The sequence below is a fragment of the Protopterus annectens genome, chromosome 1.part2 (assembly GCF_019279795.1).
Source record: "Protopterus annectens isolate FY-2018-M chromosome 1.part2, PAN1.0, whole genome shotgun sequence".
In the NCBI taxonomy this organism is placed as follows: Eukaryota; Metazoa; Chordata; order Ceratodontiformes; family Protopteridae; genus Protopterus; species Protopterus annectens.
In genome coordinates this window covers 676557635-676583939 of record NC_056727.1, presented here as the reverse complement: position 1 = coordinate 676583939, position 26305 = coordinate 676557635, and the positions used below count along the sequence as shown (strand labels likewise).

Genomic DNA, 26305 nt, shown 5'->3' with positions numbered 1-26305 from the left:
GATCTGGTGTTACAACAGGCACTAATCCATGTGGTATGTGTAATTTTTGTCCATACATAAATAGTGCTGGTAAATTTGTACATCCCAATACAGGGTTGGAATATGCTTTTAACTGTTCAGCGGACTGTAATACCCAGCATGTGGTATACCTTGCTGTGTGTGTGGCCTGTCGATCATTTTACATAGGGAAGACAGGTATTTTAAAAACAGAATTAGGGAGCATCTTTATAATATCAGAACAGGTTTGACCACCAATGCGTTAGCGAAACGTGATGTTATCAGGGTATCAGCATACCTTTGAATTTATGGTTGTTGAGGTTATCTCATCGAGTATAAGAGGAGGTAATGTTAGAAGTATCACTGAGGAGAAGGAAGTTAAATGGATCATGTGTTTGAGAGCTGATTCAGGTAAAGGGTTGAATGAGAGGGCTTCGATTAGACCCTTTCTTAAAACCAAAAGTACGCGAGTTAGGTGATTTATTTTATTCTAATTTATGAGTAATATGAGTTTTAGGCTAGATGTGTAGTGATATATGTTTATACATTTTTTATTGTTGTTGACAGTGTTTTATTGTGCTTTGTTAGTATTTATGCACACACACACACACATATATATATATATATATGTTAAATATTAGTATATGTTTATTAGTTATTGGCTTCTTTTTTCATTTTATTGTGTATATAGGAATCACTACTTTTGCATGATGGTTCTGCTTCTTTAAATTGTGATTATGACATCAGAATTAATTGATGTTGAGTATATGAAGGCTGCTTAATTGATTGCACTTTTCAATGGTCTGAAGAATCTGTATTGTAAAAGCGCTTACCTACTGTGTGCACTTATTAAACCTGATTTTTGGATTTTATCTACTGTGTTCTACTTGTGCTGAGCTGTGTTTTGGAAAGAACTGCATGGTTGTTGCTGCTGATACCATTTAGATTTTATTTACTGTGTTCTACTTGTGCTGAGCTATCCTTTGGAAAGAACTGCATGGTTGTTGCTGCTGCTACCATTTTGATTGCTGTTTTACTTGTTTCATTCAGCAGCGTGACATTTACCTTATGGAGTGTTGGTGTGCTTTTCTTTGTACTGATAGATATATATACACACACACATACAGGAACACACTTCCCTCCACCCCCTAATTAATCAGTTATCCAATACAAAAACAATCATGTAACTGAATTTCCAACTTGTAAAACTAACTTAAAATCCATTCCTTAAGAACAGCTAATTCATTACTGGTGCTAAAATCAACAACCAGGTCTGCTACCATGCTATAGCAACTACCCATTTAAAAATAGGAAAAATAAAACATCAAACCTAACATAATATAGGCTTTAAAAACAGAAATCAAAGAATTAACAATTATCATTGACCTAAAGTGAGTTTTTAAATACTTGGGATTCAAAACTCATACTATTCAACCCAACTGTTATTGTTTTTGTGCCTGCTGTTACTTGTCTGAAGAAGTCTGGTCATTGCACCAGACGAAAAATGTTTACTTTACTTTCCAGTGTGGCACTGTGTTTTGTTCCTATTAAAGAGTTGAATAGCTGAGGATTCATGGGTGTTTGAAGTGCTTTTGTCCTGCATTTTTGCTTTTTCATCAGTTTGTGGTGTTGGTTTAACTTTCTACTTCGTTAGATGTCTATTAGTGTTTGGGCTATAAAATGTAAAATAAAATCCAAATAATCATTGTAGAAGTAAAGCAAGTATGCACATTAGTGTTTATGGTAAATGGGGTGAAATAGCCAAGTAATGGGACATTGCAATGGCTGCAGGGGGACTCTGGGGCCATATTTTGGTTCTGTTCAGCTTGCTTTTGAAAGTTGGCATCCCACAATTTCATTGTAGTGTGTGGGGTTACATAATTATGTATGCAAATTTTATGTTAATCAGCATGCAGATTTGTACCTATTTTTCATGGGCCTTTTTCCAGATTTTTGATGTTTCCAGGTTGAGAGGTATGGTTTGTGACACTGCAGGCATTACCTCGATTTGAACACCAGAATCCAACAGTAGGCATTTCAATTATTGGAAGATCCACTGTTAGGGTAAATATCACATGCAACAGCATTTTTCATCTTGTAAAAGTTTTGTAAATCACATGAGCCATTTAGTCTCAGTATAATGTATTTACTTGATCAGCGTTTCAGACAACCTAATGTATTGTTTAGTTGCGAATGTATTTGCAACAGGTGGCATAACCTATCCAAAGCAAAATTAGGCCAGCAGACTGTGGCAAAAACCAATATGTTAATGTTATGTGCTAAAATCACATATTACAGGAGAAAGAAACAGACACTGATGAAGGCTATGTGGTTTATTATCCGAAACCAGTCAGTTTCTTTCTCCTGTAATATTATGTGTTTGTAGCACATAACATTAAAATATTGTTTTTTGCCACAGTCTGCTGGTCTAATTTTGCTTTGGATTACTTTTGGTTTAACCTTGCAGTTGCCGTGCATGTAGAGGCTTTTCATACTGGAATGTCATAACCTATACCATGGCGGGCTTTAGCAACTGCGGGGCTTAATGTGGACCACTTTGGCGATGCCTCCAGTTAACCACATCACCTACCACTATATCCTCACCTGAGCCTCCTTCCACTCTCTCGCCTCCTGGACTTAAGATTATTTCAGATTACGTATCAGGAATGCCTGCTATTATGCTTATTTAAAATAAGATAATATCTTTATTAGCTTATGTTTTAAAAAATCAACACTAAGCAGTGCTCTGAGATAATCTCAGTTAAAACATGAAGCTTGGTGAAATCTTTTGACTCATTACAGTTCCCATCTCTCCTCTCCATCCCCAGTATACTGAGATGCCAGGAAATCCGGACAGTTGAGTGAGTGGGTATGGGCTTGATGGCTGTGGGCCAAAAAGAACATGGACATTTTCTAAACTCAGTTAAACTGTCTCATATCATAGTATACCCTTTTTGTTTATGGGTTTACAATCACCTCCTGCACCTGCTCTGAACTGTTGAAGTCTCTTGCCTCTTTAATTTTCATATCTTGTTGCAGTCATAAAAAATGATAAACCTAGAATGATTAATAATAATAATGATGATAAACAATATTATATTGCAATCTCTACTCACCACTTTGAGCATTTAATACCCATAAATCACTGTTTCTACTGCTGTGACCATAAATTGCTGTATCTACTGCTGTGACCTATCACTTCTACATTTTGAACTACCTTATGCTGCTTAACAACTTTTCTGGCTAATTTATCTGGATGTATATCTATTTTGAGACTGTAATTGTTTCTTTCAAATTATGCAATATCAGTGTATGTTTTCTCAATTAACTTCTATACTGTGATACACAATTGTGCTCTATTTATGTTAATTGTATATCTCAAATGTTATGTTATTTGTAGAGCTTTTCTCCCTGGGCCTCCACTGAAAAAGGACCTGTGTCCAGTGGACTTTCCCGATTATCAAATGTAAAATAAATAAAAAATAAATAAATCATCATCATCTCATGTCTTGCCTTGGAAATATTTCTCACCTTCACACTTGTAACACACTTATAACTAATTATGAAAGTTATTTTTGTAACTTGTTTCCAAAACCAGGTAAGTAAACTAATGCATGCAGGTTACTCCCAAACATAGCTCAACCACAAGTGCAGTTGTGAATATTGCAGACAGTTATTTAAATGAGACAATAAACAGCATGTTTTGGCAGGTAGGAAGCAAGCCTAATGATTTAAGGAAACCCACATGAATGTAAAGAGAACACACAAAACATGTTCAGATATCTGAACCCCCCCCCCAAAAACAAATAATCCAATCCGGCTCACCCATACCTTTGTTTCTGTTTGTCTGTCCCTTCACATTTTGTATGCGACTCTGGAAACTATGGTATCCTTAAAGTACTTTGACTGAAAACATTTTTGTTACTGCATTCCTTTTTTATTAGGTTCATAGGTTCATAGGCTAAGGCATTTATAAGTGTTGTGCCTCTGTCCAGCAGTGTGCTGCAGATGTATCATTGGTCTGATAAGTGAAAGAGTACAGAGGAAACAACCTCTCACTAGATCTGGATGTGAATCCTTCATGATCAGGTGAGGCAATGTAGAAGGTCTTTTCACACTTTAGCAATGCAGTGTGTCAAAAGAAGAAAGGCCACTGTCTGGTCCCCCGTCCCCCCCTCTCTTCTTCTAGCTCTGGATTGTGGTGGACCTTGCCACTATGGATTGTTGGTTACCTTGTTGTTTTTGTTTGTAATTTTTTTTTTTTTTTTTATTTTTTTAACTCTGGCACCTGGCTCTGGCACCTGTGAGTCCCTTCCCATGTTGGCCTGTACTTCTGAGAAGTAGATGCCAAACAATAGGGGAAGGACCGAGCCCTGTGGGACACCACACTTGTGACCGAGTCTGACACAGCCAGCAACTCTAACCCTGTGGGTTCTGCCATCTTGTGACATATGGGTTTACATTTAAGCTGGTAAGTTTTTCTACAATACCCGAGTGGGGTATTTAGTCAAGGGTGTATTTAGTCAAGGGAATCCTTTTTATCTGCCCACCTCTGTCTCCTTCCACTCAGCCTACACATCTTGTGTTTCACTTCTCGTGGGTTATTTTGCTGCTGTCTGGTAACATTCTGTCATAAGTATTGATGATTGCAATTTACCTCACATCATTGCATCTGTCTTTTTGTGCTTTCAAGTTGTTTGTTTTCATACTTCCTGAGGCTGACTATTCCATGGTTACTTTGTATAATTATATTCATTAAGAACCAGCCACATATCCCATGTCAGCAAGATAGGCAAAAACAAAAAAACACATTACCACTCTGTCTTCATATATTAAACACAGTTGTACTGTCTTCTGCAGCCGTACCTGAAGTGATGCACAAGACCGGATAGTTAATCTGACATCAGTTTTGGGTTGAAAATTCTGTTGAGTACTCTGCAACCAACGTCTAAGAGAAAATGAGCAGCTAACACTGTGAGCCATACAAGTGTCACAAAACTGCCGTATTAATAATGGTATACTAGCCTTTAGTGCAATAAATTATAGAAATGTAGTGTGCTTCTCTGACAAGATTCATAGCTATTGCAGCAGCTAGACGTGCAGTTAGGGAAATCCATTGCACGTTGCTATAATGTCTCTTAGGCAGATCTTATGGATCACATAAGACATAACTATCCTGCCACCTGTGAGAGCAGGGTCCCATACCTCTCTATTGTCCATTTTTTACAGACTGTCCAGATTTTTGCTTCATATTTTTGTTCCTTTACTTATAAAATTTGTGGTTTTCTAGAAAATTACTGATGATTGAACTCACTGAATAATGACAAGTATTTCAGTCTCAGACTTCATACTCTTCAAAAAAGTGTGTGAACACAAAATCTGTTGATGTTATGTTGTCCTATCTTGCCATCATTCTTACTGGTTGGGCTTGGAACCAATCTTCAATTCCGACTCGGCCGCATTCCAAAGCTCAGAGTCTTCCATTTGGCTCGTGGCTGAACACCCTATCCCATGATGCACTGGTGTGTTACCTCAGATCTCATTTGCCGCAAAGCAAGTCGGAGGTCTCCATTTTGGCTGTGGCCAAGTTTATATTTTTTCTTTGAATATTTCTCATTTTTAGAATTATTCTAGTAGTGTGTATATGTATATATATATGATAGCGAATAGTTTATTCTTATTGGTAACTATTTCTATTATTTACCGCTTGGTTGCTGTTTAAAATCCTTTTTGGCTGTCATTTCTCTTTAGGCCTTCTCCCTATCCCTTTTGTCGTTTAAGTGTTTATCATAACTGACTTGTATTTCTGCTTGCTGTTGATATTTGTGTGTGTTGTTTCCTGAGCTGTTGGTCCATTTAAGTTAGAGGACCCAACGCCCATTTAAGTTAGAAGGCTACCCCCTTCCCTGTGTGTCTTATACTGGGTGTATCCGTTGCTAAGTTACAGGGCAGAGTCTTCCCCCTTGTGCTTTTTCTCTTGAGTGTGCTTTCCATTTTATATTGTTATTATGTGCTGTGCGTAGCCTTCTATACATAGACCTTTTTCATATTCTTGGTGTGCTGTAGTTTTCTTAGTGAGTGTTCAACTTTGACATTTAGATTTCCATATTGCTGTGCTGTTTGGTAGATATAATTACAATAATGTCCAAGTAACAGAAGGAAGTTAAACTATCTGGTTTTAAGAAGTGTCAAAAATGTTCTCAGATGTCGTCTTTGACTGATGGGCACACGATTTGTGTTTATTGTCTCGGTGCCATGCATCTTCAGGAATCTTGTAGTATCTGTCACTCCTTCAGCTCCAGAGTTTTACTTGAGAGAAAGAACAAATTGATTGTTAGGGGGCTTCTAAAAGTGCCTTTCTCAAGCTTTGGAAAGTCAGACAACCTCTGGCAAATCTCCACCTTCTAAATCTGATAAATCTAACAAAAGGTCATCTTCTTCATCCTCAGGCCATTCGGAGCCTGCCAAAAACGTGTCCAAATAGACTCACTCAGATTCGAAGGAACAGGGGTCTGATAAGTCTTCATCCTTGGCTGCTATATTTTCGGAGCCAGTCTCCCCGACATTGAAACCACCCATACTATAAAGCGATACCTCATCGACCCCTTCGTCTCAGTCCTCCAAAACCTTAACAGACTACGTGGATAGGGTGGTGTGCCCATTTGGACACGGAGCCAGTAAAGATATTTTCATCCACTATGATTCCTCCTCTGAGCCAACCTGGATCATCAGAGCAGGAATGTCTGGAACTGACTGTGATAGAACCATTGGTGCTGAGACCCACAGTTGGGATTACAGAACCGTCCTCTGCTCTGACATTCTTGATGCTGTCCATGATGTCTAAGGGCTGAAGTTCTCCGGCCAGGACCGGGGAGGGGACTTTCGTCTGAGTTTACCCTATTGGTGCCTCGGCACAGGTGAGCTCGGAGCCTACATCAGCTTCGGAGCAGGCTCCCTGGGTTCCGGGGATTTCTAGAGCCTTTTCGGAGCCAGAGGGATCCTCGGATCAGGGGAAAGAGACTTTAGAGCTGATGAGGTGTGTGCTCTCCTCGCACACCACTCTACACAAAGGTTCTGACATTCTTCCCCCTAAGGCACCGGCTTCTGTTTCTGCACTACCCCAACCACAGACCAGTGGAGATCCTAGGCCTCAGGATACCCCACCAGGTGAACTTCCCTCTTACAAAACCTCACCATAATATCCTTCTGAAGAGGGCCCCCGGAAGAGGCTTTGCAAGAGGAAGCATACTGACTCCCCAGATGAGTCTCTCACATCTGACACTGACCTTGAGGAATCGGAAGGGTCCACACAGTCGCCCTCTGAGGATATCTCCTTAAGCAGAGGGGCAGCTGGAAGTTCATCCACCATACTGAGGAGGAGTCAGTGTACCTGAAAGCCTTTGGATCTCTCCCTTCAGCCTCCTGGGTATCTCCGCCTTTCGATGAACTTTTGGAACTATTTAGTCAGAAGGCGTGGGAGTCCACAGATGCAGTGGAACCAGTCCCTTGGAGGCCTATCAAATTTATTACAGCCCCAGATGACAAACATTTTCTATCTAAGGGCATTCCTGTGGACAGCCACCAAGAAGGAACTGGCCAAAAAATCCTCATCTGTCCATCCACCTAGCAAAGAGTCTCGTGCAATGGACAGATATGGGAAGCACATCTTTTCTTCATTGACATTTGCTCTCAGATCACTGAATTACTTGGCACACACCATAAGACTACAGAGAGATCTCCTGAAGGAGCTAGGAGATGCTCTTCAAGGTTCATTATCTACAGGGGTCTCAGATAAGGTGACCCCTCAGCTATCCACCTTAACCACTGTAGTGAACACCTCCATGAGGCTCATTTCATATGCAGCAGATGGAGAGAGTAGAGCAGCAGGTTCAGGAGTTTCCCTGAGGTGACACTCTTGGATGCACTTGTGTAACCTGCGGCACCCTTTAAGTCCACCTTTGTAAATGCTCCTTTCGATGGTTCCTCACTCTTTGGACAAAAAGTCAAAGATACACTCACCAGATGCAAGCAGGAAGGTAAAACTCTCTCTGGCATTGGAGTGCATTTTTCCGTACCTTCAAGACCGTGTCCTAAGGGTCCAGGGAGGGAGGGAATGTGGTTCAAAAAATCCCAGGGAGTTTTCCCAGATGCATGAGGTGAACCCTTTTCCAGGGGCAGAGGGGGAGGTAATAATGTTAGATGCCATCCTTGCAGCAGAGGAGGTCGGCAGATCAGGGCGACCGCAATTTCTTTTGCGGTAGGCCTTTTCAGCGCTCCTGAAGGGAGGCCCGCATGCCCACCTCTGGAGGCAGTCGGGGGTCGTTTGTCTTTGCACCCGGAAGCCTGGCAAGAAATTACAAGACAGATGGTTACAAAGCATAATATCCAGATGCTACTCCATACCCTTTTCCCTCCCCATCCCAACCTTGAAAAACATCCCAGACATTCCACCCAGTCAAAGGGATCAAGCAACCATAGAGATTCAAAAGTTGCTAGACAAGCGAGTCATCCAGAGGATCCCTGCAAACCAGATAGGATCCAGAACGTACTCTCAATTATTTTTAGTGCCAAAAAGAACAGGGGACTGGAGACCCATCTTGGATCTCAGCAAATTAAACAAATCTGTAAAGAAGACCAAGTTCCAGATGGTGACACTGCAGTCAATTCTCCCCTTTTTAGGGAAAAACAATTGGATGTGCTCTATAGACCTCTGAGATGTGTGCTATCAAATAAAAATGGACAGGCCGTCAAGGAGTCATCTGCACTTCTGGCTGGCAGCCAGTCAATACCAGTTTCGAGCACTGCCCTTTGGTCTCACTACAGCCCCCAGAGTGTTCACCAAATGCATGGCAGTGGTTGTGGCTCACTTGAGGCATCTAGGATTCCAAGTGTTTCCATACTTAGATGACTGGCTCTTAACTGCCACCACCAAGTATCTACTCCAACAAGCAAGGGACACCACCTTACAACTCTGTTCACACTTGGGACTACTATAAATAGAGAAAAATCTGCCTTGTTGCCATTGCAACATATAGTCTATGTAGGAACACACCTAGATACAGTTTCTGTGATGGCAAGATTGCCGGAGGAAAGAGTTGCGTTACTCAGACAGCAAATTCTCAATCTCATGTCGAAGACCAAAGTCAAAGCAAAAACAGTTCAACTCCTGGGAACCATGGCAGCAGCGATAACTTTAGTCCCTTTAGCTCGCATGCACATGAGAATTCTTCAATGGCTCCTATTTGCCCAATGGTCGTTACAAGAACTACCCATGTCTCACAAATTCACGATCACAGAATCTTGCAAGAGAGACCCGAGATGATGGCTCCTTTCCAGCCATGTCACAGTAGGTCATCCCTTTCTTCCTCAACAGCCTGTAGCCACGGTGACCACAGATACCTCCCAGATGTGCTGGGGGGAGCATTATTTAGGGAGGACCATCCAAGGGACCTGGCGGGATCATTAGGCCCACCTGCACATCAGTGTCCTAGAGATGAGAGCTATGCTTTTAACATTGCAGGCACTTCAGAACTCTCTTCCACTAGGAATGATTGCAATTCAGACAGACAACATGTTGGTGGTCTGTAAAGAAGACCAAGTTCCAGATGGTGACACTGCAGTCAATTCTCCCCTTTTTGGGAAAAACAATTGGATGTGCTCTATAGACGTCCGAGGTGCGTACTACCAAATAAAAATGGACAGGCTGCCAAGGAATCATCTGCACTTCTGGCTGGCAGCCAGTCAATACCAGTTTCGAGCACTGCCCTTTGGTCTTACTACATCCCCCAGAGTGTTCACCAAATGCATGGCAATGGTTACAGCTCACTTGAGGCATCTAGGATTCCAAGTGTTTCCATACTTAGATGACTGGCTCCTAACTGCCACCACCAAGTATCTACTCCAACAAGCAAGGGACACCACCTTACAATTCTGCTCACACTTGGGACTACTATAAATAGAGAAAAATCTGCATTGTTGCGATTGCAACATATAGTCTATGTAGGAACACACCTAGATACAGTCTCTGTGATGGCAAGATTGCTGGAGGAAAGAGTTTCGTTACTCAGACAGCAAATTCTCAATACCATGTCGAAGATCAAAGTCAAAGCAAAAACAGTTCAACTCCTGGGAACCATGGCAGCAGCGATAAAATTAGTCCCTTTAGCTTGCATGCACATGAGAATTCTTCAGTGGCTCCTATTTTCCCAATGGTCGTTACAAGAACTACCCATGTCTCACAAAATCACGATCACAGAATCTTGCAAGAGAGACCCGAGATGATGGCTCCTTTCCAGCCATGTCACAGTAGGTCATCCCTTTCTTCCTCAACAGCCTATAGCCACAGTGACCACAGATGCCTCCCAGATGGGCTGGGGGGAGCATCATCTGTGGAGGACCATCCAAGGGACCTGGCAGGATCATGAGACCCACCTGCACATCAGTGTTCTAGAGATGAGAGCTATGCTCTTAGCATTGCAGGCACTTCAGAACTCTCTTCCACTAGGAATGATTGCAATTCAGACAGACAACATGTTGGTGGTCTGGTACATAAGCAAGGAAGAACCAGGTCTTACCCCCTTTATCAAGAGGCACTCAGAGTGTGGGAATGGGCAACATCTTTCCAGTGCTTCGTAGTGGCAATGCATATCCTGGGGAAATCCAAAATTATAGCACACAGACTCAGCAGGGCAATACTCATGCCTCACGAGTGGTCCCTAAAGCAAGAGATAGCAGATAGGATTTTCCGAAAGTGGGGCCAGCCTTGCTGCAACCTCTTTGCCACCCCCCCCAAACACCAAATGCAGCAACTACTTTGCCCTAGTCCCCCCTCCAGGGGGAATCGGCAAGGGATGCACTAGTGCATGATTGTCCTTCAGGACTTCTTTATGCCTTTCCCCCTTCCCTCTAATACCCAGGGTTATCCAGAAAGCCAAATCTTTGGGAAACAGGCTGATACTCATTGCCCCATACTGGCCTCGTCAGATCTGGTTTCCCTTCCTGTAGCCTCATCTTCAAGTGGATTTTGGACCCAGTTCCGGACCTTCTGACGCATTTGTTGGGAATGCACCACCCCCTCCCTCCAGACCCTCAAGTTGACAGCTTGGCTGCTCCATTTCCAATTGTAGTCAGGCTTCCTACTGTCACACCAGCAGTAAAGCACATACTTCGTTCCTCATAGAAGTCCTCTACCAGAAAATTATATTTCAGTAAATGGAGGAGATTCCCTTATTGAGCTTCAGAAAAAAATCTTGACCCTTTTTCTGTGCCTAGTATCTCTATTCTCTATTTTGAAATTCTTGGCTGAATTGTTTCATAAAGGTTCCGCTGCAGCTACTGTCAAGGTTCAGTTGGCTGCAATTTCCAGTTTTCACGCAGGTGATGTAACTCCAAATTTGATGTCCCATAGATTATGCAGAGCATTTCTGAAGGGCACCTGCTTATTAAGATATTCCATCAAGGACCTCTTCCACCTTGGGACCTAAATTTTGTACTGTCTCACCTGATCTTTCCTCTGTTTGAGCCCGGATCAGCATGTAGCATCAACATTTTTATCATGGAAAACAATTTTACTGTTTGCTATCACATCTGCCAGAAGAGTCTCTGAGCTTCAAGCTTTGTTAATCAGACCTCCTTATATGATTTTCCATAAGGACAGATAGTCTCTGCAAACTAATCCATCTTTCTTACCAAGGTGTGCTCGGAAGCTAATCTTAAATCTATTGAGCTTCCAGTTTTTTCCCAATCATGGCAACAAGGCAGAATACATAGACAACTTTGCTTCTCTTTACACAGAGCTAATGCTTCTCTTTACACAGAGCTAAAGTTTTCAGGAAGTCTGATCAGCTGTTCGTCCTTTTCAGAGGCTAAAAAAGATGATCCTGTTTCAAAAGTCATGCTTTCAAGATGGCTTTCAAATTGTATCACAGTGATATGCATTTCTAACAGTAGACATCTGCCCTTTAAAATCAAAAGTCACTCCACAAGGGCGATTGCAACTTCATCTGTGTTTCAGGCTAGACTGCCACTAGATAATATTTGTGCTGTGGCTACGTGGGCCAAACCTCACACCTTCATTACTCATTACAAGGTAGACATGGCCTCTAAGGACAGGACCCACTGTCCTGAAAAATATTCTCCAGTGAGCCACCCAGGATATATGGTGCTAGAGATGCTGTCCCAACCAGTAAGAATGAAGGCAAGATAGGACAACATAACATAAAGAAGTTATGTACTTACCATAACGTTCCATGTTTGTTGTCCATCTTGCCTTCATTCTTACATCCCACCCTCCTTCCCCCAGCCTAGAGTTTCTGGAGGACAGAGAGGAATTTTTTCCTTTTACCAAGGAAGTTTTCTGACTTTCACTTTCTTTGTGTAATGTCTTATAATGCTTTACAAGTTGATACTTGTTATAAGTGTCGGCAAACAAGATCTGAGGTAGCACACCAGTGTATCATGGGATAGGATGTGCAACCACGAGCTAAATGGAAGACTCTGAGCTTTGGAATGTGGCCAAGTCGGAACCGGGGATCGGTTCCGAGCCCAACCAGTAAGAATGAAGGCAAGATGGGCAACAGACATAGAACGTTATGGTAAGTACATAACTTCCTTTTTCTAGCAACTTTCTAAGATTATAAGAGCAATATTGAAAATCTGTCCCTATTTTTGGCTTTGTCCAGATTTTTTGCAATAAGAGGTTGAGAGGTATGCCAGGGCCCTATGGGGCAAAATAGCTCCATGACTTAAGGTCAGCCCTGACTTGTACCAGACTGGCCATTTTGGGGAGTGACTTGATAGGCGTGTTATGATTTTTGCATTTGACATAAGTAAAAGCACATCTTTTTTATTTTTTAGAATTAGTTTAAGATGGTCATGAATGAAAACTTCAGTCTGAAGAAAAAAACAAAGTGTTTAATTTTCATAGAAATAAATATCATATAGCAGTTTCCATCGGGACATATAAAACAAGTCTATGATTATATACTAAGGAGTGTACTTCCTTATCACTGTTCCATAATTTACTCTTGAGATATCCTGCCAAGGATGTCAGGCCAATATACCAAACTCTTAGCACCTTCCTGGCATCAGAGGTCAGATGTATGTGTTGCGCACAAGGCGAAAGATATGTGACATACTAATATCTAAGCCTCAGAACTTCTTTGCTGCCAGTCCATGCACAACCTCTGTATGCAGTTTGCCAACCTAGTTATTCTACCATGTCCATTACATACGAGTGCCTCATTTGGGGTTCTTTCCTTTTTTCTTCTTGTAGTTTGTTTTCATGTCCTCCAGGAAGGGGAAATTTGTGTAGGAGACAGATTTCCCCATAAAGACAGATACGAAAAGTGACTTTTTTTTGTTTGGGTGCTACTGAACGGACATACTCAGTGTGATATCTGTCAGGCATTTGTACCTAAGACACACTGCAGCTGTTTGTCTTCCCTTTGTTCATAGGTGTTTACTATGCTAATGACCACAAGGGCCTTTTGTAAGCCTAGCCGTGCTTCCCAAATCTCTGACAAGTTCTGATACCCTTGATAAGTGTAAACATGGACCTGAGAGATTAACCATTTACAGGTTACCTGTTTGCATTCATAGGTGCCAAACCAGGGATGAATTTCTTGTTTCCCATCCAGTTATCCAAGTTGCACTTGAATTGGGTTAGGGAGGAACTCTGCTTCACATGGATGGGGAGCCTGTTCCATAGACGGGGTAGTCTGTGGTATACATACCTAGCTCTCCAGCAGGTCATATTTATATCACAGTATGTCGTATTTATCTGAAAAACCAACATCTGAAGTTATTGACCCAGGGTACCATGACCAAATCTGCCTGCCCTGAAGTTCCGTTGCCTTTTAAGAAAAAAGCTAAATGAGCTCACTCTGAATCTACTGCTGTCCAGCCTCCACTGGATGTCTCCTTTGGGTTGGATGAACAACCCGAGGACCATCTAGTGTTGATGCCAGTTCCACCTGCAGTGACCCAGTTTGAGGCCAACATGGAAATACCTACTCACACGCCCACTGAGGCTGTGCATATGTCTGGTACAGATGTTGAGGGAGAGCCACAGCTGATTATATCTGAAGGGCCTAGGGTGATTCTCCAAATTTTAGTCAGGGAAGAGGTACCCGGTACCCTCATTGAATCAAGACAGGGCTCTGAGCCTCCTAGATTTATCAATGCAGATGTTCCCTTAAAAAAAAGAAACAGAAAACCAAACTTGGACTACTGTGGTAGTCTATTGATCCTCACAGAGTGGCAGGACTTTACTCAAGAGATGTTTAATGCCCTCATGGTTTTGAAACCTGCACAGGCATCGTCTGTCCCTGCTGCTCCCTGGTCACCTACACTGTCTTAGGCCTATGGATTCTCCTTCGTCTGATGAGGAGTTGGACTCAGGCAAAGAATCCTTAGCATATTCCTCACAAATATACCTTCTTATGCCATGGGATTTGATGAAGAGGATTATTTGTCACCTGATTCTCATTTTGAGGAATTATCCTTAGTAGATACTGTGAGCCTTATAATGGGAACAAACCCATTTAAAATATTCCAAGTGTCAGAAGTTCAAAAGAAGTATTACGATCTTTTACAACTGGACTTGCCCAGACCTTCTGCAGTCCCTCAAGTCTTAGCTGTCCTGTTGGACACATTTACAGCAGCTTCTCAGGCTCCTGACTTTCAACCTCCAGTGTCTAAGAAGTCAGACAGATTTTATAAGGTACCTGAGGATCATAAATACTTATATAAAAGTCCATCTGATCCTGTTGTCTCCATGTCCACAGATAAGCCATCCAAACTGCTTTTCCCCTCCAAACTTCTGCCTTCTGAAAAAGACAGTTGTGCTATAGAGAGATATGGAAAAACATGTATACTTCTGATACGTTGGCTTCTATAGCCATTGATTGCCAGATTCACATGACTAGGTATGCCTTCACATTTCTCTCCCATCTAGAGGGGGTTTGAAAGACGTGCCTGATTTGAACAGTAGTATTCTCTCTCTGGCAGCTGCATCTGGCTCTGTCTTATGGACATATTCCTGCTTGTGCCTGCAGGCTTTGCTTGAGGATGTTAAAGCCAGACATTTAGATGCTCCCTTAGATAATAAGAATCTTTTTGGCAATGTTGCTGCTGCTGCACAATTGTTTAAAACCCTGCAGGATAAGGACAAGGTTCTGCAGGACCTTAAACATATTTTTGTTTTTTTTTTTCCTCTACCTAAGTTCCAAAGAAACTATCCGAAATCTTCCTTTGTCTATAGGCAGCCAGGACAATTTGCTAGGAGTAAGAGGATTTTTGAGCATTTTCCCCAAGTAAGCCCATTCAGAGTTTGAGACCAAAAAACATCTTTACCTGATAAATCTGCCTCTGTCTGACATGCACCTCACCACCACCACTCCTTCCCCTGGCCAGATTCCTCTGTCCCCAAGGCAAACTGTTTCCTTCCCCGTTTGGCAGCTGATAACTACAGATCTCTGGGATCTTTCTATCAAGCCACAAAAAAACAGTTCTGGATGAAAGTCCCATCCTCTGTCTTCTGTTCTCCCTTAGCCTCCTCCTTGCCACCTTCTTCATTTTCCTCTGGTCCTGTGAGATGTGTTGGAACAAGAAGCTGTACAAGCTGTTCCCTTGCCTGAACAGGGAATAAGTTTATATTCCAGAATGCTTCTGGCTCCTAAGAAAGAGGGGATGTGGAGGCCATTCTGGACCTGTCCTATCTTAGTACCTTTCTCCAGGTTCCTTCCTTCAGGTTTTTTTTTTCCTTCAAACTCTCCTTCTCCTTTTGCTTCTCCAGGCTTTTCTAGTTTCCCTGAATTTGAAGGATGCTTGCACCCATATTCCTCCCTCTATGCAAGAAATTTTACATTTCTCTGTTTCTTCCTCTCATCAGGTCTTTGATTTGACTTTTGGCCTTTCTGCATCGCCAGATGTCTGGCCCCTTTTGTTGTTTTCTGCAGACTTCAGGGATCTAAATATTCCCTTGTCTGGATGACCTTCTGATTCAAGTCCCCTCTCAGTAGCTCATGCTTGAGAACCTCCACTTCACTATGTTACTCCTGAGCAGCATGGGATTTGCTCTGTCTCAAAAAGTCCATTCCAGTACTGGCATCTCTTCTACCTCCCAAGGTCCTCACTTTGAATGCTTATTTTGAGTCTGTTCTTTCTCTTCCAGTTCTTCCTGCAAGGGAATTTTTCTCCAAGCACTGGGGTTCGTGGCATCCACCATTCCCATGGTTTCTTTTGCCAAACTGCCCATGAGAAAATTTTAATGTTATCTCAAGAAAGTTTTGGCTACAACACTGGAACCCTCTGGAGTTTCCAATCCCGCTTTTACATTGTCTCAAATTCAAACTCCACTGGTGGATTCAGACATGTACACAGATGCTTGTTATCAAGGTTGGGGAGGTTCATCCAACAATCTTAAAGTCCAGGGTCTTTTTTAGTCTCATCAACAGCTGTTAGACCATATCAATAGCAAAGAGATGAGGGCTTTAATCCTAACTGTTATGGCCTTCATTCCTTCTGGGTACCAAGTCCTGTAAAGGTTTTTTAAAGACAATACTACAGTCTTGTAGTACATCAGCAAACAGGGCAGCACAAAGTCTTGCCTTCTTTATAGGCTGGCTTTTCAGGCTTGGGATTTTGCAACCCATCATCACTTGGTTCTTCAGGCAGTTTACACCCCTTCAGAGCACAATCTAGTGGCAAACTCTGAGTAGGTCCAGGACACGCCTTCATAATTAGGTGCTTCACAGAGAAGTGTTTCTGAACTTTGTTCATCAGTTAGGTACTCCAAGTAGATCTTTTTGCATCCCCTCTGAATAGACAACTTCCCCAGTTCTGTTCCACTGTTCCCAGTCCACAGGCTTGGAAGGAGGATGTCATGTCATTTTCTAAGAAGGGGATGTTCCTGTATGTCTATCCTCCTCTCTGATTGCTTACCAGGGATTTGCACAAGATCATGTGGGATACACACAGAATTTTGCTTTTGACTTCCTTTTGGCCCAGACAACACTGTTTCCTACTTCTTTCACCTGGCCGGAGCAGTCATCACAAGTTACCTCACAGGATGGATCTTCTCGTGCAAGACAAAAGGTATCTCATTCACCCTCACTTGCTCCCACTTTAACCGACACTTTGGGTGATAGGGTATTGATTCTATTTAGTCCCCAGTTTTCTGAGGATGTGCTGTGGGTTTTGCTGGAGGCCAGAAAACCCCCTACTAGAAAATTCTCTGTGTCTAAATAGAAGAGATCTTCGATTTGTTGTCTCAAGCATGGCCAGTTCCCTTTTTCTGTGGGGGTTCCTGTGGTCCTTTCTTGTTTGTGTGAATTGCTCTATACTGGTTTGGCATATTCTTCTGTTATAGCTCATTTGTCCGCCATTTCTGCCTGCCTGCCTGCCTTTGAGTCCACCTTTGGCTTCTAGTTTTGAAGTCAAACAATTCCTAAAAGGTGTCCTTCGTATCAGGCCCATAAGAAAGCCTATTCCTCCTTTTTGGGTCCTTAATTTTGTTCTTGAGAAAATTGGCACACACCACTTTTGAGCCTGCCTTTTCTTCCCTGAAACATTGTACTTAGAAGACTGTATTGTTGGTGGTTCTTCTGCCAAGAGGGTTTCTGAACCCCAAACCCTCATGGCGGTTTCTCCTTTTTTTCACAAGAACAGGGTGTCTTTTCATACCAAACATTCTTGTATGCCCAAAGTTGTTAATGATTTGTCCTTGAATTAGTGTATTCATCATCCCTGCTGTTTTCCTTCTCCACAGCCTGCTAGTGAGAAGTTAACACACACATTGGATTTACATAGAAAGCTCAGATATTACTCGGATAAGACAAAATACATCAGATAATCTGAGCAACGTTTTGCTTCCTTTCATGCCAGCAAATTGGGTTTGGTAGTGCCTAAGCAAACCATCTCCTCCTGGATTTCTAAGGCCATTTCATTTTGTTGTTTTCACGGCAAGCAGCTTTTCACTTCCGTTCATGCTCATTCTACAAGGGCAGTAGCATCTTCTGGTGCTTTTTTTTCAAGAGTCTGGATACTAGATCCATATTGGAAGTTGCTACTTGGTGTTCCGTTCAGTTTTACCAAGCATTACAAGTTGGATGTCATTTCCAGAGGCAGGTCTGGATTTACCAGCCTATCCTTCTTGGGTTTGTGAAGGACTATTCTCTGCCTTCCTCCTCCCATACTTTCCAGTAGCCTTTGTAAGTAAAGGTAGTAAAGAATACTGCAACAGTGAAAAGGTGTAGGACATGGTATAGTTGTGTAAGATCTTTCCATAACAGTAGATGTCCTGCTTTTCACTGTTGCAGTATTTGGCCCCTCCCCCTTCCCCATTTTATTTTCTGTTGCCCTACTGCTAGCTGAGGAGTTTCCTCTTACATTCTTATTTCATTCTTTTTTCCTTCCTGGATGGGCATATTATTGTTTCTCTGAGGTTGCTCAGGTTCTCTTGGGACACTAAAGTTCTGAAGATTAGGTGTCTGTGCATCACATATGTACCTTATGTCTTGTGTGTAGGACATGCGTCTGACTTACAATGCCAGGAAGGTGTAAAGGAATCAGTATACTGGCTGATCATTAGGCTATCCTCGGCAGGATATCCCAAAAATAAAGAATACTGCAACAGTGAGAAGTGGGACATTTACTGTTATAGTAAGATCTTACGCAGTTGTACTTTTTGCTTATGTTTTCTTGTGTTAACTGTACTGAAACAAAGTTATGAGAGAGAGAATATTGCATTTCTACAATAAATGTTAATAAAACTATATTCATCATCCCTGTTTCCATTTTTAGGTCTTGGAAGATAACGACTATGGACGTGCAGTAGATTGGTGGGGTCTAGGAGTTGTTATGTATGAGATGATGTGCGGACGGTTACCTTTTTATAACCAAGACCATGAAAAACTGTTTGAACTTATTCTTATGGAAGAAATAAAATTTCCCAGAACTCTGTCTGCAGATGCAAAATCACTTCTATCAGGACTTCTTATAAAAGACCCAAACAAGCGGTAAGTGAACACATGAGATGGATGACTGCCACATTAAAGATAAGGGTCTTCAGCCAGAGGAATGCAATCTCTTGTGAATAAATTGGAAGACCAGAATATGAAGACTACACTTTTGTCCCCGTGTGTGGCAGTCTGTATTATAGAAGGAGCATGCTCTTTGCTTGCTCCTTCTAAAAGAACCGAGGCAAACTTTGAGCAGCAGTACTGCAGCATCGCCTCACATTGGTGCGCTGGTCTGTGGGTCGTTTTGAGGTATAGTAGCAGGAGTCACAAGTTTGAATTATGCATGCCGTCAGTTGATTAGATTAGTTGAAGGAGTGCTCATGTTAATTTTGATAGTTACTTAGTCTGTTGACCAAGTTAGAACTTTCTGAAGATGTTGCTCGTTTTTAGTACAAACCAAGAACCGTAAATCATGCGCACACACATACACACACACGCAAGGAAGCACACACACTTGTGTGTCTGCATGTGTATAATATGTATTCCAGTGTTTATACAAAAGAGTAAATGTCAGCAGAGGTGTAGTGTAATACGAGATGAGTAAAAACCTAGAAGATTTAAGGAGGTGTAAGTGTCATTACTGAACACTTGTATTGGACAGCAGAAATCAAAACTTTATACTTTAATAAGGTGCATTATTACAGATATTTAATTTGCAGTGACCGTGCTCAGAAGCACTTAAGAAAACAATGGTTGTGTCATGATTTTTATGACATTTGTGTAATGCCTAGCTGATGCTGTTAAGATGACACTATGACAAAGGTGCCTGTTTGAGCACCTGTAATTGTGACAGGTTGAGAATTACTGGACTTTGTTTCTGAATTAAGGAGGAGTTAATGTTTTCTGTTAGTGAGCAAAATTGTTGTAGATAGGGTTGTAAAATCCATCAAAACTGCCTAACCAGGAATATGGGAATTTGTTTTTTGTGAATGTTTCATATTATACAACAAAGGAGCATCAGATGTGTTTAGGAGAAAGCCAGTTTGTATCAGTGTAAATATCACAACATTGTAAAAAGCATTTTCTACTATTGTTCCTTCATTTCACTGCATGCAGCACGTATATAACATTTTTTTTTGTCTTTCACAAAACATATACAAAGTCTGCATTAATTAATTCATGCCTTTACTGAAATAAACTTTTCACAGTACAGAGGAACATAGAGGTTTGATAACTCTCTGAGATGCTTTCAGATAATTCTCAAATTTAACTGACAGTACTTAAGTATTTTTAAAGTTCAATAGCTTACAATTGTCCTTAATGTCATGCTCACACTGTGTCCAGGCTTTCCATGTCTGTGTCTTTGTTCTTGCTTCAGGCTAGCTTTCTTCAGGCCATTGATTTTTCTAGTCTTGGACTGGTCTTTGCCTGAGTATCAGGCTGCTGCCTGTGTAGCTGTCTGGGATAGGCTTTTGCCTTTATCCTGCCTACATACCTCCTGTGGCCAGACCACCCACCCGGATTCCACTGTGAGCCCTGTTCAAAAAGAATATGCTAACATATTCCATTCTATTTTTATAGGAGAATTAGGGTTACATTTCCTTCATCTACAGGCTATCCCATTGAATGACACTGTTTCCAATGCCACTGTACCACACTACACCCCCAGTTCAGACCTTGGGGGTATGAGCTACACACTTGACCAGGCAACTGACCTGACAGTTGATTTGCCAGTGTAATCTAGATATGGTTAGGTTGCCTTCCAGAGACACCCTAAGATACGGTGCTGTAGCTAAATGAATCTTCCTACCATCTCGTAACAGTCCATCTAGTGCCTCCTTGGCCTTTGCTGCACTTCCTGTACTTGGAAATGTTACAAAGCCAATTTTTTTAGATTGTTGACCATATTTGTCAAACATAGTGACTGTTGAAACTTAGACATATTTGCCAATCACCCTTTCCAAGCTGTGTTCATCTGTGGTATAGGCCAAACCACTAATGAGTATTTTCCTTCTGTCATAGCTTTTGACAGAGGTGTTTTCTTGTTTGTCACTACTGAACATTTCAACAAGGTAGTTTCTAGCCTTTGTTTGCTTTACGTGTCTATTTATTGAGATATTTTTTCTTTCACAGACTAATGTAGAAGATGTTCATAACAAGAATTTAAACATTCTTGCTTAGTTTTATTACTTGCAGTCTCATTCATTGCACACACCGATGATGCTTTCACTCTTTTGGTGCGTCTTTGGCACTCCAGTTTGATTTTGCCTTTGTTGTGATCATCATTATTCATTTGCTTTAGTTTTACTGCATTCTTTATTTCATTTTGTCTTATTTCGTTTCTTTTTGATGTTTTAACTGAACTCATCCTCCTCTAGGGTCCTTAAATGTACTTGCTTCTCAGTTCATTTTTAACCCACTTGCACTTTGAAAGAAATCTGTTCTTTAGAATTCTCTTTATATTGTTACTTCCTTTCATTTGCACATATCTTTGCTTGTATTTTGTGCTGTGTTGTTTTAACATTTGGAACTTGCAAAATGGTGCTCCACTAAACTTTTTTTCTGTATTTGTTTCCCACCAATTACTATTTGGGTTTTGTACTTATTTATATGTCTCTTATGCAACTCATTTGTTCTTGTTGTGGACTCTTTCATGCTGTTTATTTCTATAAATTAGAATTGGTCATGTGCTCCTCATAGCTCATCTGTGTATGCTGTGGAGCTCCTTTCTAAACACGCAATCTGATGTTGTCACTCTTCATTCATTTTTGACTGTTGGGTTCGGTTCCGAACCTTTGGAACCGACTCGGCCATTATATCAAGCTTGCGCCAGCCAAAAACTCTCAAGCTAAGGCTTATCCATACTGCCTCTCTTCCCTTTACTGCACATCTTGTTTGCCATGTAGAAAATTGGACGCATCAGCTATTGCTCTCAGCTAAGTGCTCATATTTTTTGATATTTAGCTATTTTCTACCTTTTTCTGTAGTACTTTTCTACTCTAAAGTTGTCTTTTGGTGTGCATGACTCTATTAGTATCCTTTATCCCTATTTTTACCTCCGGGTATTTCTAATTTACCATTATTGGTATTGGGCCTCTCCTCCCTTCTTACCGTTGGTAATTCTTGATACCATCATTGGTATCCTTTCTCCCTACCTCTCCCTTCTTTACTCTTTTTGGGTAGTCTTGATATACCATTGTTGGTATATAAAAAAAAAACCCTTTATCGTTCATCTTACCCTATCTTGTGAGTGACTGTGTGTGTTTGTGTGTAGGCATGCTTTTTACTGGTTTTCACAAATGGCAGAAAAGCAAAAAGGAACCTCTGGGTTCAAGCAATGTAAGGACTGTGGCAGAAAGATGCCCAATTCGGATGCACATCTTTCATGCTTTTATTGTCTGGGTGTCCCTCATCTAGAAATTCAACCTCCATGCGAACTCTACAAGGATTTCAGTGCTTGACTCTTGCAGAAAGGCATAATAAGTTGATTCTTAAGGGCTTACTGAAATGTCCCTTTGAAGCTCTCTCTGAGGCGGAGACTTCAAAATCTCTGAAGAGTAAATCAAAAAAACAGAGCCATTCAGTACAGTTTTCTCCCAGGGTGCACGAATCCAAGACTCCAAAATCTCAGGTTCTGACTCCTTCCTCGGAATTGAAACCAAAAGATGTTCTTCATGTTTCACTGTTACAGTCATCACATTTGAGTTATCCCTGCCAGGGTAGCCCTCAGCCAGCCCGAATACCAGAGACTTAGTATTTCTGCATCAGTTGCTGTCGCTTGAAGACTGATGTCAGGTCATCAGTAGTATAAAGTAAGGCAGCTGACGCCATTACATCAGTCTTTCATGACGTGGAGCCTGAAGCAGAAACAGTTTGCATGAGTGCCGGTTGGCCGCTACCTGAGTTTTGTCTACCGAATTGAAGATGAAGTCTTCTAAAGCTAAGTACCTTGTTGGGGATCCTTTTTTCTTGTACTAACCGATGTCAGAAAAAGTTAATAATTGTCTCGCCTGTGGAAAACAAATACCACACTGAGACTTCCACTCTTAATGCGTCACTTGTTCAGGCCCAGACCACGACGTCCCTCGTTGTCGCTACTGTGCTTTGTTCAATGCCAGAACTATCTGTTGGGCCCTTATTGTAGCCAGATGTTTTCACTTACAGTCCTCAAACTCCGATATGGCTTCAGTAAGCCATATGACAGCAGTTCTTCCGAAAAAACTTAAAAATAAAGACAGAGACCGACCACACAGGTCCAGACCTACCGACGACACTTCCGTTAAGCTGGTCATCAGTTCTCTGGTACTCAGTGAGGCTTTTTCGCAGCCCCTGATGCCCGCTTCTGTTGATTTGCAGGCCGCTACCGAGACCCTTTCGAAGTCCGGTATGCTGCAGAACTCTTCGACTAAGGATCCTGCGGTCGTCTCAACCTTGGATAGGTCCAGAGCCACTGAGCAGGCCCCGACTTCCGAGGAAGTCCTTTGCAGTACTGAATCTTGACACAAACCAATGTAGTCTTTCACGACTACCGTTATTTCTAAGACTACTGGGTTACTTAGGCCCAGGGTACGAACCACACCCAAGAAACCAATGACCCACTCTCAGGCGCCTGCTACCTTGCCTCAGTCTAAAATGGTTAAAATGGCGGAAGAACTTATCATGCTAATCAGGGGAAGCCAAGCTATCCCCTCCAAAAGGAAAAGAGATCTGCCCCCTGTAGTTTTGTCTGAACAAGAGTCAGATGAATCTGATGCATCAGAATATGAAGACGTGCAACTACTCTCCACTTATGAGGATTCTGATGCAGAAGATTCCATTCCTTCAGCCTCTCCCCAGAGGATTTTTCCTTTGGGGAAACTCTGCATACCTTAAGGGAGCATTTCCAGTGGGAGAGCCAGGACTACCCTAAGAATAAAAAGAGACTTAGGGGAATTCCTAGATCTTCCACAACACTGACCCTTAGCCCTCCCCCCAGTCCTGGATGTTGTGGAGGATGTTTTCCTCAAATCCAGCTTGACTCCTGATGCCCTTCCTCCTGCTCCCAGAAAACCAGACAGAGATACTACAGAGTCCCTGACTCGCACAAATATCTTTTTAGAAATCCTACAACCGACCCTGAGGTTTCTCAAGGGACAAAAGGGATTAAAGCAACCTCGGCTAAGACTCCCACCCCTTCAGACAGGGATTTCCGAGCATTGGACAGATGGGATAAAAAAGTGTACACCTCAGCTACTCATGCTATCAGGACACTAAATTGTCAATTCCATATGCTGAAATATCAGCAACATACCATGGAACTCCTAAAACAAAAAATGTCTTCCTTTCCTGCTTGGGCAGAATCTAAAGATTTCCAAGAGTTCATGCATTCTGCAAGTCAAGTAACTAAACACACCTTGCACTCTGGTTTTGACGCCATAGAAGCTTCTTGTAGGGCAGCAGTCACTGGATCTGTAATTAGAAGGCATGCATGGCTTAAAGTAAAGCCCCTGCCGGACCATATCAAATCTAAATTGTTGGAGGCCCCCTTGCACAAAGATATGTTATTTGGCACTAAGCCAGAAGAGATCTTAAAAAATGGAAGAAAAAGCAAAATCTATGCAAACTGTTAAGGATTTCATGCAGGTCCAGCCCCTTAGGTTAGTCAGGCATTGCCCTTCCAAACACTGGTCCTTTCCAGCTCCCAGTAAACAGGCCCAGCAGAGGCCCCGGGGGAGCAGACCCCCCCCAGACAGAAGACCCAGGGAATGCAGAGATCTAAGCAGTGGACTACCTCCACTTTAAAACCAGGGAGTTCTGAACCACCCCCTTATGGTAAGAACCCACGATGATTTACCTCCTCCACCCCCTCCCTCTGCCTACCTTCACTTACCCCTAGGAGGAAAACTCTCTTTTCACTGAAGCACCTGGACCACCATTACCAAGGACCAATGGGATCTGAAAATCATATCTCAGGGATACAAATTTTCCTTCCACACCCTTCCAACCCCAAAAGGGTTCCCAGATCTACCACCAAATCAGTGTGCAGAGGCTCCAAAGCAAATCCTTTCCCTGCTCTCTATGAGTGCAATAGAGCATGTTCCTGCAGAACAGATAGGCCAAGGATTCTACTCCAGACTATATCTGGTGCCAAGAAAAGAGGGCACCTGGCACCCTATCCTCGATCTCTCTATTCTAAACACCTTCCTGGTGATCCCAAAATTCAAAATGCTCACCCTTCAGCTGCTGCTACCACTGCTTTCCAAGGACACTTGGCTAGCCATTCTATATCTAAGAGTCCTACATCCACATTCTTATCAGGGAATCATGCAGGTAATATCTCCGCTTCATGGCAGGATCTCAACACTTTCAGTTCTCTGTGCTTCCCTTTGGCTTATCTACTGCTCCCAGAGTTTTCAAAAAATGTCTGGCACCGGCCATTGCCTTCTGCAGACAAAGAAATATTTAGATTTACCCTTACTTAGACGACTGCCTTTTTCAGGCAGACAGCCAGGAAAAGCTGCTCAAGCACCTGGCCTTTGTAAAGACCCTTCTAACCTCCCTAGGGTACACAATCAACAAAAAGAAATCCAAACAGGTGCCCACCCAAAGGATAATCTTCCTGGGAGCAAGTCTGGGCACAGCTTCCCAGATGGCATTCCTTACTCTAGAGAAACAAATTTTCCTGACAAGCTACTTCTCTCAACTAGCCACCGGGCCCCAACTAACTGCAAGGAAGATCCTACAAGCTCTGGGGTTCATGGCATCTTACATACTGCACATTCCATATGCCAGACTGCATATGAGGAAACTTCAATGGTACCTAAAGAGCCTTTGGTGCCAGCACTCTCAATACCTGGAAGCTTTTCTACCTCTAATTCCTTGCCTCAGAAAAGATTTTCTTTGGTGGGCAACAGCATGCTCCCACAACAAGGGAATGCCTTTCTCCCCACCCCTGCCACCCAGACCCTCACCATAGACATCTCAGACTATGCTTGGCATGCACACCTGGACACAAGGTGCATACAGGGCGAATGGAGCCCACAGCAAATCCCTCTACACATCAGTCAAAAAGAGATGATGGCTGTGCAGCACACCTTTTTAGCTTTCAAGCCCCTTCTCTCTCCAGGGGCTCTCCTGATCAACACAGACAACCCCACTGTGATGTGGTACATCCACAAGCAAGGAGGGACTCACTCCTACCCTCTATGCAGGCTGGGCATGACCCTTTGGCATACAGCCTCTGCCATGCAACTACACCTGTTAGCACAATTCCTACCAGGCTCCCTCTACTCTCTGGCAGACCAGTTAAGCAGAAATCTTCTGGACCTACACAATTGGCAACTCAACAGAAGTACCTTCACCCTAAT

At 42.3% G+C, this 26305-nt stretch overlaps 1 protein-coding gene across 1 annotated transcript in view; it reads left to right on the top strand.

Moving 5' to 3' along the window:
- The window catches only part of AKT3 (AKT serine/threonine kinase 3), a 2413182-nt gene that overhangs the window by 2096830 nt on the left and 290047 nt on the right, over nt 1–26305 (top strand). Inside the window, exon 11 of the mRNA XM_044058335.1 lies at nt 18802–19016. Within this exon, the coding sequence (XP_043914270.1) occupies nt 18802–19016 (215 nt within the window). The remainder of the gene's footprint in view (nt 1–18801; nt 19017–26305) is intronic.